The 14,201-nt window shown below is 42.0% G+C and overlaps 1 protein-coding gene across 4 annotated transcripts in view; it reads left to right on the forward strand.

Annotated features, from left to right (window-relative positions):
* Window positions 1–14,201, forward strand: part of LOC310734811 (cadherin-10-like) — a 35,052-nt gene that overhangs the window by 16,564 nt on the left and 4,287 nt on the right. For all 4 annotated transcript variants that reach the window (XM_083557231.1, XM_083557233.1, XM_083557230.1 and 1 more), the window contains exons 2-7: window positions 4,628–4,943; window positions 7,917–8,211; window positions 11,840–11,959; window positions 12,420–12,587; window positions 13,335–13,516; window positions 13,665–13,909. In XM_083557231.1, the coding sequence (XP_083413357.1) occupies window positions 4,737–4,943; window positions 7,917–8,211; window positions 11,840–11,959; window positions 12,420–12,587; window positions 13,335–13,516; window positions 13,665–13,909 (1,217 nt within the window). In that variant the 5' untranslated portion in view covers window positions 4,628–4,736. The remainder of the gene's footprint in view (window positions 1–4,627; window positions 4,944–7,916; window positions 8,212–11,839; window positions 11,960–12,419; window positions 12,588–13,334; window positions 13,517–13,664; window positions 13,910–14,201) is intronic.

Consider the following 14,201-nt stretch of genomic DNA (forward strand, 5'->3'; position numbering starts at 1 on the left):
TTCCTTCCTTTTTTTCTTCTGTATTTCTTCCTTCTTTTTTCCTTTTTTCCTTCCTTCTTCATTTCTTCCTTCATCTTCTTCCTCCCTTCCTTTCTTCCTTCTTCTTATTCAAACTCCCTTCCTTCCTTCTTTCCCTCCTCCCTTAATACAAACCAGAATTCTACAAAAGTTGGGACACTGTGTAAAATGTAAATAAAAACAGAAAGCATTGATTTTTCAAATCTCATAAACTTTGATTTTCTGAATCGCGTCTCAATAATAATGTTGCAACGGGGCAACAAAAGTCTGGAAAAGGTTAATGTTATTAAAATTGAACATTCGGAGAAACATTTTGCAACTAATGCGGTTAACTGACAGCAGGTCAGAAGATAACTGAGTATAAATAGTGTACCTTAGAGAGGCAGAGTCTCTCAGAGGTAAAGATGGGCGGAGCTTTACCAGTCTTTAAAAGACTGTGTCTACAAACTGTGAACTGTTTATATCTAAATTGTGATTTCTTTTTGAAAACTATGGACACCAGGTCCTCCGGACTAAAGAGGAGAGGGACCATCTGGCTTGTGATTAGCTCTCAGTTCAAAAATCCTTATCTCTGATGGTATAGGAGAGCATTAGTGCCTGTGGACTGGCCATCTTACACATTCGGGAAGGTTCTATCAATGCTAAACGCTATATACAGGTTTTAGAGTAACATATGCTTCCATCCTGAAAACATCTTTTACCATATTTGAGCAAGACAATGCTAACTGCATACTGCATCTATTACTATAGCATGACTTCATAGTAGAAGAGTCCGGGTGCCCGTCTGCAGTCTAGACCTTTCACTATTTAAAAACATTTGGCGCATCACGAAACAAAAAACACAACAAAGTAAACCCAGAACTGTCGAGCATCTAGAATCCTGTATTAGACACATATAGGAGAACTTTCCTCTCCCAAAACTTCAGCAACTGCTCTCCTCAGTTTCCAGATGTTTATAGACCGAAGACGTGATGCTACACGGTGGGAAAAATGGCATGTTTATAAATAGTGTGTCTGTGTAGTTGGTATATGTAGTGTGTGTGTGTGTACATATGTAAAATGTGCATGTGAAGTATAGAAGTGTGTGTGAGTTAATAGAGTGGGTCTGTGTGGTCAGGGTGTGTATAGAGAGAGTGTGTGTAGTTTGTGTATAGCGTGTGATGAAAGTGTGTGTGTGTGTGTGTGTGGCTGACTCTGTGGCCTGTAATGACAGCTGTGTAAGCAGTAAACGCATGTCATCATGATTTATTCAGTCATTTGCCAGGCGCTGAGGCAGGGGATTGTGGGTAATGGTGATGCGGGTTCACAGCGGTGTCCTGGCATCATGGATGCCAGCGTTTCGCTTTGAGCTCGCGGTCAGCGCCGCAGGAGAAGATAAGAAGATACCGCAGCTGAAAAACACCATAATCGACGTGCTAATGTAGCATGCTAATCTGCTAATTAGCAATTAGAGCATTATCAGAGGACACAGAAACACTAAACCCATGTGACCTCTCGCACCGGTTTCCACATAATGGAAGCGTTATCGTGATTTTACTGCACACTCGATGGGTGTGCTGCAGTGTATTGTGGGTAATAACGCTACAGAGGGTCTTAGGGTTTGGGACGGAGCCTGGATCCTGCAAATAAACGTGTTTGTGTGTAGTTGTATTGTGTGAACACAGGTTTAAGTTTTTGTGTTAATTGCCCTCTGGAGGTTTGTGTATATTTTTTTACTCTCGGGTGTGTAACGGTTGTGTGTAAACAGATTTGGTAGCAAGAGCAAGAGTGTAGATCAGGGCAAAGGGGGTGATAAATAATGAAGAAATATATATTGACGTGTAGTGTGTGTATTAATTTAATTTGTGATTAGCCTCGTTGATATGCTCATACCGAAAAATTATGCAGATTATGTAGTGTAGTGACTAGCCTCGTTTATATGCGCATAATTAACAGGTCGTGCAGATTATACAGATTATACATTAAGTAAAAAGTCCAGGCAGATTATAGCGTCTTGAGTATGCGCATATTAAACAGATCATCCAGATCACAGTGTACTGAATAGCTTTATTGATATGCGCATATTAAACAGATCATCCAGATCACAGTGTACTGAATAGCTTTATTGATATACGCATATTAAAAAGAATATGCAGATTACACAGTGTGCTGGCTAGCCTCATTTATATGTGCTCGTTTAATATTTGCATATTAAACAGCTTGTGCAGATTACACTGTGTAATGACTGGCCTTATGAATATGTGCATATTAAACAGATTCTGCATTATATACAGTGTAGTGACTAATCTCATTAATATGTGCATATTAATAACCTAAATGAAATTTTCCTGAATGGGAAGATGTTGCTGTTGTTGTTTTGAAGCTTATGTCACTCGATCACAGTAAATAGAAGCTTCTACAGAACTTCCATAGAACGTTTTTTCAATGTATTTAAAGTGCCCAGAATTCCTAAGACATCGCTGTAGGATATAAAAACCCCACTTCTGTATAGACCACGCCCACTTCTTAATATAAAAACTCATTCTTTGATGCTTATTTGCTCACCGTGGCTGTACAGAGTGATTATTTGTGTTGCCAAATGTTGCCTTTTTTTATCTCGAACCAGTCTGTCCATTCTCCTTTATGTCCAGATCCCATTTTTTGCCCCGGTTCTGATGTTTAAAGTGAACATCATATAACGCGAAGCTCTGGCCTCGAATCTGCACTCCGAAACATTCGAAGTATCATGGAACAGCGTTAAATAAAGAAAAAAAACAGGATGTCCATCCAAAATGTATAAAAAAAAAAAGGACGAGGTAAAAGCATAAAGGAGCTACAGGAACCTCTGAGATGTACTGATCAGTATCTGACAAGTCTCATGCCGTCTTCACACGTCTGGGTGATGCAGTCTGGCGGCTAGACAGCGGCTAGACGGCAGCATGCTCTTTCCCCAAAGCATTTATCAAAATGTGTTACAGTGTGATTAGACTGGTGACGAGGTAGAACTTATATATATATAAAAAAGACCAATTCAGTTCAAAGACCCAGAGAACACCGTCGAAGCATGGTGGTGGCAGCATCATACAATGGATCTATCTATCTATCTATCTATCTATCTATCTATCTATCTATCTATCTATCTATCTATCTATCTATCTATCTATCTATCTATCTATCTATCTATCTATCTATCTATCTATCTATCTATCTATCTATCTATCTAATCACATGACCCTGCAGCTGCTTTCTATTTCTGCAGTCTGAATCAAATATATGCAAATTTTATTTTTTGTATATATGAGTTTTTATTATGAAGTGTGTGTGTGTTTTATCCTCATCCCAGTTGTTTGTTTATCCAGCATATATTTCTATCGCATTTTGCTGACTGGATCATCGCCACATTAATATCCATTTTCCGTTTTGTTTATGAGGTCTCGCTCTAAAAACCATCCTCCGAGAACAAAACATTTCTGGAAACAGAGGCCGTTTATTAAAGTCGTTTCCCGGTGCGTTTCCAGCGAGAGATCGTTAGGGTGTAATGCGTTCGCCTTGCGAAGCCGAACGCTTCCTATCGATCGGCTTTCTCAAAAACGCTCGAATAAGAAAAAAAAATTATAAATAAACGCCTGACCTGGTTTTTTAGCTTCGCAGGACACTCAGTCTCGCTCACTCGTCCCCTTGCTGCTGTAGTGTACACTTCTTAACAAACGTTAATTATTTACCAACTCTGTATTCTAAGTATGACACAGCAAACTCTGGCAGCACGTTGAATTTAGTCATCAAGCAGTTTTGATGGATAACGAGACACGTGTCACTCAGTGAGTTCACGTGTGCATGAATGCGCCTCATAATTTGCATTGCAAACCATCCAGACTGCTGCATGTCCGATCTACATGGCCTCAGATGATTGATTTTACTAATCTACCATCCGACATTGTTTAATTTAATGGAATTAATATGTCAGAATTTCTCAGAAAACTTGATGAAAATGATGGTAAGAACTTGAAGAACTTGAGAAAAACCTGGGCTAAGAACTTCAGAAGAACTTGGTGAAGAACATCTGGACTTCATGATAACCTAGCCAGGAATTTCAGATAGACATTTCCTTAAGGCTTTAGAAGAATAACACAATAACACAAGAACTTGTGGCAGAACTTCAAAACAACCTACTCCAGATGTTTTTCGCTAAGAATTCCACAAAGACTAAAAATCTTGTCTACAAAGCTCAAAAAAAAGTTAATGAGAACTTCAAACAAAACTTGGCTAAGAACATCAGAACAATGTATCTCAGTTAATATTTCGCTGCTTCCAAATCATTGGGCTGTGAATAAAGAGTTTAGAACTTTGGCTTGGATTTGAACTTCAGAGGAACTTGACTAAACTCTGGTTGAACAATCGCTAATAACCAATAGAGGATGAGGCAGTTCAGTGGTTAAGGTGCTGTATTTCGATCAGAAGATTTTAAGATCTAATCCCAGCACCTTAAATCCACAACTGATGGGCCCTTGAGCAAGGCTCTTAACTTGTGCTTAACTTGTTCAAATTCCCACTGGATAAAAGCATCTACCAAATGCCGTAACGCTGAGCAGCCACATATCTTTAAATTTGTTCTGTTTTTCCTGTCTTTTAGATGGATACCGAACTCTGGACCTAATGGATCAATGAACACAGAAGACCTGGACTATCGTTGACGGACAGAGGTTTTGGGGATTTCTGAGGCACTGGATATCCATCGCACAATGAGAACTCCTCTGGTTTTATTAGCATGGCTTTACCTGTGGGAGGAAGCGAAGGCCATGCTGAGGAATACAGGAGACCTGAATAGAGAACCATTGAGAGCAGATAGACCGCCGGGGACGTTCAGGCGATTTAAAAGAGGGTGGATGTGGAATCAGTTCTTCCTCTTGGAGGAGTATACAGGAAATGATGACCAGTATGTGGGAAAGGTATGTGAGAAGGGGGGCTCCTGTTGTTTGTTTGTTTGGTTAAAGGGGGGAGTTCACTTTATAGCAGTCTGACACAGTTTGGTTAAAAGCTACACTGATCATTCCACCAACCCCTCTATGTCCTCAATGTCCAGTTATCAATGTTCTCCCTTTCTTGTGTAAAGATCCAAAGATTTGGTTGCCCTTGCCAAGACTAGCTAGCTATCTTATCTTTAGAAACTGACACTTGATTGTTGAGGCCACCACACATGTACTCCAGAGGGTTAAGGGCTTCACTCAAGGGCCCCAGGAGTGGCAGCTGGGTGATACTGGGGCTTGAACCTCTGACCTTCCATTCAGTAACCCAGAGCCCTAACGACTGAGCTACCCTCCCAGAACTATTGGGCAAATAGGTCAGGATAGACCCTGGATGGCATGCGAGTGCATAAAAGATAAAAAATACTGATATAAATTCGGTTGTCATTCTTCAGGATGATTCAGAGATTTTACACAACACTAGGTATAAGATCAGAATGCATCCTTGATTTGACAACTTCTGAACCCCAGGAAGTGTAACATAGTTTGACATTTTTCATTGTTAATGAATTTACATTGAAGGAACCTCAGAAGAACTATGCTTTATCCTGGTCAGAGTAATGGTCAATCTTGAGGCTGCCCTAGAAACACTGGAGGCAAGGGAAAAAGAACTTGGCGAAGAATCTCTGACAAAATTGCTAAAATTCTTTAGATGAATTTGGGTTTGAACTTTAGAGCCTCGAATCTTTTCTAATCTTGTCCGTTTATTTGATAAACATCAGTGAAAATTTGTAAATACGTTAGCGATAGCTGCTAAAAAAAATTATTTAGAACTTCAGGAGACTTAGTTAAGAGCTTCAGATGAACTTGCCTGAAATCTTTAAATCAATTTGGGTAACCTTGTTTAAGAACTAAAATGTGGCTTAGGAACCTCAAAACTGTAAAATGTAACAAGAACTTCAGCAGGAGAACTTTTATGGTGGAAGAACATCAGATCAGATTGGTTAAAGATTTTGAACAGCAGAAAAACCCGGTTAAGAACCTCATAGGGCCTTGGCGCAAATATCAGAAGAAAATAGCTATGAGGATTCTAAGGACTTTTCAAAGAATTTGAGAGAAACTTTTGGCTCGATCCTTGCCAGAGTTGGAGTAAATCTGGAGCCCTTCCCAGAAAGGGGGACGCCACTAAGCTGGAAGACATTCTGGATAAACAGAACATCGATCATTCACAAAAAAGTTGCATTCATTGCAATCTTGTTTCTGTAGTACATTGGTCAGGACTGAAGTGATGATGATGATGATGATGATGTAGTGAAGGCTGCGTATCGTAATAAATGAAGTGATAAATCTTCTTTTAGATAATCAGGAGCTTTCAAAGAATCCACCCAGAACCAGGGGGTCATGCAAAAGTACTGGTACACTTGACTTTTCCAGTCGTATGAGGTGGTACCAAAAAGTACCAACAAGAACTTTGTTTACACACATCACCTTCAAAATGAGTCCCCTTACACAGCGTTCTTCTGGGACATGTCCTCCTGATGTACACAGTGCACTGATTAATGACAGTCGATGCTCCCTGTGACTGTGCCTGCACAAACTGTTACCACAAATTTGAAGGGAAACCATTGTGTAGGACATCTTTGGATGTGGAAGTATGAAATCTAAAGCGGGAGATCTTCTGCTATAGAGCTTGTGGACTGCACCCCAGGAGCCTCCTCACCTACATCAGTACCTGACTTTACGAACACCCTTGTGGCTGAACGAATCTCCACCCAGTTATTGTACCACGAATCTTATAGTCAGGTGTCCACATACATTTAGCCATATAGCGTACTTTAGAACATGTTCTAATACACGGTCTTGTGTAGAAGAACAAGAAAGACCTGGAAGTTCAAAAACCAAGCTACAGTTAAACCCAGACTGCGATGTCCGTAGAAAAGCAGGACGCAACTAGCGTTGAATTCTATTTTCACACTGATGGATGTCTAGCGGGACCGTGCGCCGTGGGTCAAGACTTCTTCCAGGGACCGTGATCTCCTGATTAACACGTTTTTCAAATGTTCTTGAAGTGCAATTATGACCTAGGGTTGAATCGACGTTTATGCTAACAACTAGCCTGAACATTTTCATTTGTAGGTCAGTTTTCCTTAAAGGTGGAAATTAAGCATCGAGCGCAGGATGTGCAGGTACTGATCCAAAAACAGAGAGCGAGCAAAAACCAGAAATCGATTCCTGAGTCAGAAACGCTCTACCGGTCAAAAGCTATTGGAAATGTAATTACTCAATCCACAGGAATATGGCAAGGTTTCTTCGCTCTCCTGCTAGTTATCGCTAACGCCTGGAAAACAGCATGCCTTCTTTACAGGAAGCAGGATTGATACCACAGCTAGCCAAACGACCGTTCGACGTCCCGTTATGCTACGTGGGGAGTCGCGAAAGTCTCCTTTCAGCGTTTAGCGCCGATTCCGAGCGATGTTTCATCTCGACTAATAGATTTGTTTAAGGACAGCGGCGTGATAAATGAGCCCCGCTATAGTTAGCGGGGACGAGCGCAAATTAGGACACGGCACACAGGTAACTATCTTGTCTGGCGTTCACTCCCTCATGAATACGCATGGAAGGCTACCGGGAGTTTAGATTCTATATGAATAGTGTTTAATATAGCGCTCTGAGAAATATATCCCTGAGCTATTTAGGACAAAAAAAAAAATCTCATCCTAAAAGAGTCCCATCTGTAAACACCAGCATGCTAATTAAAAACATGGCTACGTTTCAAATTCAATTTCGCCCCTAACCTACATTTACTTTACTTATAGTTCGGCGTGGATTTATGGCTCGTGTTTCTGCTAGTCAGCAATATTATTAGCGACATACAGCGGCTAACAAGCTTTTATGAAACGGTTTGTGTGTGTGTGTGTGTGTGTGTGTGTGTGTGTGTGTGTGTGTGTGTGTGCGCAGCTGCACTCGGATAAAGACCGAGAGGACGGCAAGGTGAAGTACGTCCTCTCCGGGGAAGGCGCTGGAACCATTTTCGTCATCAACGAGAATTCGGGCGATCTCCACGCCACCAGGAGGCTGGACCGCGAGGAGAAAGCGTCATACACATTGAGCGCCAAGGCGGTGGATAAAGCCACGGGTCGTGACCTCGAGGGTCTGTCAACGTTCATCATCAAAATCCACGACATCAACGACAACGAGCCCAAGTTCACCCAGGACCCTTACGTGGCCTCGGTGCAGGAAATGGCTGACGTCGGTGAGGCATCAGCCAATCACATCACAGAACGTCTTTCTTTTTCTCTCCCTCTTTCTGATGTCAGTCTAAACCCGACTCATCTGTCCATCCAGACTATATACAGTGTAAATCAGCTTTGTTTTTCCATTATGATCTGCTAAATGAGCATATAGGGTGTGTGTGTGTGTGTGTGTGTGTGTGTGTGTGTGTGTGTCAAGTCAAGTCAAGTCAAGTCAAGTCAAGTTTATTTGTATAGCGCTTTTCACAACAGACATTGTCTCAAAGCAGCTTTACAGAAAACAACAGTGAAGGTGAAGGTGTGCGTTTGTCCCTGATGAGCAGCCGTGGCGACAGTGGCAAGGAAAAACTCCCTTAGATGATATGAGGAAGAAACCTTGAGAGGAACCAGACTCAAAGGGGAACCCATCCTCATATGGGTGACATCAAGAGTTTGGTCATAAATCTTTCAACAATACAGAACAATTTGTGATCATCATAGATCCAGCATCAGCTTCTCCATGCCAGGGCCTTTAAACACTCGGCATCTACTTCTCCATGATCATCCATAGGTCCATAATCTTCACGAGGTGGGACGTGACTGGAGCTGGCCAAACCTCAGGAAGCCTCGGGATGGGGAGAGAAAGAGAAGCAGTGGAGAGGAATTAGCGTAGCTGCTGTTCATGATATTAACAGCACAAGTTGATAATGTGCATGTGATCATATATTCTGGAGCACAAGGTTGTGATGTGATGTGTGTGATGTGTGTTATGTGTAGGCTTTGCTAAAAAGATATGTTTTTAATCTACACATAAACTGGGAGAGTGTATCTGAACCCCGAACACTGTCAGGAAGACTATTCCAGAGTTTAGGAGCTAAATGTGAAAATGCTCTACCACCTTTAGTGGACTTTGCTATTCTAGGAACTACTAGAAGCCCAGAGTTTTGAGATCTCAGGGAGCGTGACGGATTGTAGCGTGTTAAAAGACTGGATAGATACATGGGAGCCAAACTATTTAGTGCTTTATAAGTGAGTAGCAGTAGTTTGTAGTCTATTCGAAACTTAATAGGAAGCCAATGTAGGGACGATAAGATTGGGGTTATATGATCGTATTTTCTTGACCTTGTGAGAACTCTTGCTGCTGCATTCTGAACTAACTGAAGCTTGTTTATTAATGATGCAGGACATCCACCTAGTAATGCATTACAGTAGTCTATTCTAGAGGTCATAAACGCATGGACGAGCTTCTCTGCATCAGATATAGATAACATATTTCTTAGCTTAGAAATATTTCTAAGGTGAAAGAAGGCAGTTTTTGTAACTTGATTGATGTGATTTTTGAAAGATAAGTTGCTGTCTAAAATAACTCCCAGGTCTTTTACCGTTGAACTAGTAGTTACAGAACAACCGTCTAAATGCAGGCTGAGATGCTGGAGCTTCTGTGTACTATTTTTTGGGCCGATGAGCAAAATCTCCGTTTTATCAGAATTTAATAGCAGAAAGTTATGGGTCATCCAATCTCTTATTTCTTCAACACACTCAGTTATGCGAGCTAATTGAGCTGTATCGCCTGGTTTGGATGAAATATATAGCTGGGTATCATCAGCATAACAATGGAAGCTAATTCCATGCCTTCTAATAATATTTCCTAATGGAAGCATGTATATTGTGAAAAGCAGGGGTCCTAGAACTGACCCTTGTGGCACGCCATAATTTACTAGCATTATCCTGGATAGCTCTCCATTTAAATCTACGAAATAGTAACGATTGGACAGGTAGGATTTAAACCAGCTTAATGCCTGTCCCTGAATACCGATGTAATTCTGTAAGTGATCGAGGAGAAGATCATGATCTATAGTGTCGAACGCAGCACTAAGATCTAGTAAAACTAATAGGGAGATGTAGCCTTGGTCTGAAGCTAAAAACAGGTCATTAGTGATTTTAACTAGAGCAGTTTCTGTGCTATGATGGGGCCTAAAACCTGACTGAAACTCTTCAAAGATATTGTTCTCCTGCAAGTGGTTACATAACTGGGCAGCGACAATCTTTTCTAAAATCTTAGACATAAATGGGAGATTTGAAATTGGTCTGTAATTCGATAGCGTGTTTGGATCCAGATTAGGTTTTTTAATGAGGGGTTTAATAACTGCTAACTTGAGGGATTTAGGGACATGACCTAACGATAGTGAGGAGTTAATAATATTGAGAAGAGGCTCAGCCGAGGTGCATTGCTTTCGGTCTCCTCTGATTCAAAAGGGGAAACAAAAAACAAAAAGTGTGTGTGTGTGTGTGAGAGTGGTGCCATCTGTTCCAGTCAGATCAGCAGGCTTCATCACCCAGACAAAGCGTGGCCCTGTGTAGCCTTCACACAAAAGTCATTTACATTCGGAATCGAGACAGTTATATGTGAACAGGGTGAACCCGGAGGAAGTGAGGAACTTCAGTGAAATGAGACTGAGACCAACATTTTTTATTTATTTTTTAATTCGTGGAGATGCCACACGGGTGCACTTTAGACCCGGACAGATGTACGCTCCCAACACATACTGTTAGCCGGCTGTAGTTTACACCCTGTTAATTGGTTGTGTGGTGTGAGAACAAGACGTGGGCGTGTTTACTTTTGCTCAACATTGTTTTTATTTAAGTACTTATGCACCATCATCTTAATATTAAGTACACTATGCAGGAATATGGGGAATGCTGTACTGTTTTCAGCCAATCAGAACACGCTGTACTCCTCTCAGCCAATCAAAACACATTGTACTGCTTTAAGCCAATCAGAACACACTTTATTCCTTTTAGCCAATCAGAACACACTGTACTCCTCTCAGCCAATCAGAACACGTTTTACTCCTTGCAGCCAATCAGAACATACTTTATTCATTTAGCCAATCAGAACACACTGTACTGTTTCCAGCCAATCAGAACACACTGAACTTCTTTCAATCAGAACACACTGTACTCCACTCGGCCAATCAGAACACATTGTACTGCTTTAAGCCAATCAGAACACACTGTACTGTTTTTAGCCAATCAGACCACACTGTGCTGTTTTCAGCCAATCAAACCACACTTTATTCCTTTTAGCCAATCAGCAAACACTGTACTCTCTCAGCCAATCATAACACACTTTATTGCTTTTAGACACTCAGAACACACTGTACTCCTCTCAGCCAATCAGGACACACTGTAGTCCTCTCAGCCAATCAGAACACACTGTACTCCTCTCAGCCAATCAGAACACACTGTAGTCCTCTCAGCCAATCAGAACACACTGTACTCCTCTCAGCCAATCAGAACACACTGTACTCCTCTCAGCCAATCAGAACACACTGTACTCCTCTCAGCCAATCAGAACACACTGTGCATCTCCACCTGTACGTATCAGTGGCATTAATGTATTTCATGCCAGTGCCGTGTTTTCATTTGAATTTGAATGCACTTTTCATGCACACTTCATTTTGCATATTCACTTACTGATGCAAAGCCAAAGAGATAATGACCTTCAAGGTCACGTCCCAAACCACACACCCTATTCACTCCACCCCATCATCAGTCCACTTGTCCCTAACCACACTTCCTTTACCCGATCTAGTCCACGTCAACACAGTTTCTGGATGTAATCCTCTCTCTGTTATTTCTCACACTCAGGTACGTTCGTTGTCCAGGTAACGGCGACCGATGCGGACGACGTCATGTACGGAAACAGCGCCAAGGTCGTTTACAGCATTTTGCAGGGTCAGCCATATTTCTCCATAGAGCCCGAGACAGGTCAGTGTGCTTGAAACATCTGTGGACATCTGACCTGCTTTTTGACGTCCCATTCCATATTTGGTCTCCGTTTACTGTTCTAATAAGCTCCACTCTTCTGGGATGATGTTTTTTTTAGATTTTGGAGAATTGTGGGGATTCGTTCAACCACAAGCGTGTTAGTAAAGTGAGGAACCGATGTGGGGTGAGGTGGAGTGCAGTCAGCGTTCGAGTTCATTCTAAAGGTGTTCAGTAGGGTTGTGGGTCAGAGCTCGGTAGCAGGAGATCCTCCAGTCTGACCTGAAGCACATCTTCATGGAGCTCACTTTGTGTGCAAGTGCAGGAACAGGAAGTGATGTGAAGGGAAAATTTCATGCTAGCAGATTTAACAGATTTGGGGGAAAAAAAAAAAAAGTCCCAAATCGGGCGTAGACACGCTTCGTGGGTCGTGTACCAATGCTCTACTTGTGCTATGGTTCAGGGATCATCAGGACGGCTCTGCCCAACATGAAGCGTGAAATCCGAGAACATTACCAGGTGGTCATTCAAGCCAAAGACATGATGGGACAGCTGGGCGGCTTGACCGGAACCACCACGGTCAATATCACACTGATCGACGTAAACAACAACCCACCCCGGTTCACCCATGGTGAGTAAATGTGTGTGTACAGCAATCCGGGTCTTGATCTACATCCCTAATAAACCAGAGGTACAGAAAACATGAAAGTCCAGCAAGAGCTTTGACAACCATAAAGTTATCGCTGAGCTGGATGTGGAAAACAATAGCGGTATTTCTGTCGGAATTACGTAGGAGGAAATTATTATAATTAATTTGTTCCCAACAGTTTATTCTCTTTATTTCGTAGCGTTTGTTTTGGCTGTACTGCTTCCAGAACGTGTATGTTAGATTTTTTTGTCCAATCAGATTTCAGCCTCTATGTGCTGCCATGTCAATGTAATCTGCCCGGAGCCTTCACAATCAGTACTGCTGGCTCTTTTTACCATAGTAAAAACAAAATAAGGGGGGATTTCCCTCTAACTCTAATACGTTTTTCTAGAGGAATATTGAATCTATGAGGGAGACTCCTTGATTTTAATTGCTCGGGCCCGGTGCAGATTGTGAGACCAAACACCCCCCGCCACCCCCCACACCCATTGGGGGACTATTAGTAGGTAATTTAGCAATTCAACCAAAGCTTTTTCAGTGCAGGTTAACCCTAGTGTGGGTGTGACCCAAATTCACTCCACAATCAGTCTCAAACCGTGGAAATTCAGGGTTCAGTACGTACCTGGGTTTTTAAGTCATGGTTTGTTTTTTTTATTTACGATACACTTCTTTATCATTATTGATTCAATGAAGAGATCCCTGTGTATTAATCATCACGGCGCTCCTCAGGCGTGTATCACTTCAGCATTCCCGAGTTAGCCGAGGTGGGTAGTGAACTGGGCGTGGTCAAGGCTACGGATGCAGACATGGGCAAGAACGCGGAGATGACCTACAGAATCACAGACGAGCAGGACACCTTTCGGATCAGCACCGACCCCACAACGCAGGAAGGAGTGCTCATTCTGAAGAAGGTAGGCAGCCTAACTAGGTCTGAAGCAGGACTCTGGAGCGTTCCTCGTGGAATAGCTCCAGTTCCACGTCTTTAATCGAGATTTGTATAAAGGAGGATGATGGAATTATAAAATGTCTAACTTTTGTGTTTTGATGATGTTATCTCAGCCCCTGGATTATGAAAGGAGAGCATCGTACACACTCAAGCTGCAGGTGGAAAACGTGTACCTGGACCCTCGGTTTCACACGTCCGTAGACACCGCCACGGTCAAGATCTCTGTAGAGGACGTTAATGAGCCGCCGGTCTTTAAGCGTCCCGCTTACGTGATGGAGGTCAAAGAAGACGCCTCGATCGGGACGGTTATCGGCGCTGTTAGCGCCGTGGACCCAGACGCTAACCGCAAACCTGTCAAGTATGCTAAAGTTTCACACTCCTCAGGTGTACCAGGGGTTTTAACAGCAACGGGGAACACGTCCTGACGTCTCGTGACCTACTTTACATCCCATAATGATTTTAAAAACGAGTGTCGAGAGTCTTAGTGGTGAAGAATGATGGAAATCTAATCTAATCCAACAATTAGATTAAACAAATCTGAGATTAGATTATTGTATTGTATAATATTAAATTGTTGTAGATTATACAGATTAGATTACAGATAAAATGATACAATCTTAGATCGGATTTATAGCATAGGCCCCCGATCC

Source organism: Silurus aristotelis (assembly GCF_946808225.1).
Source record: "Silurus aristotelis genome assembly, chromosome: 12".
NCBI lineage: Eukaryota > Metazoa > Chordata > Actinopteri > Siluriformes > Siluridae > Silurus > Silurus aristotelis.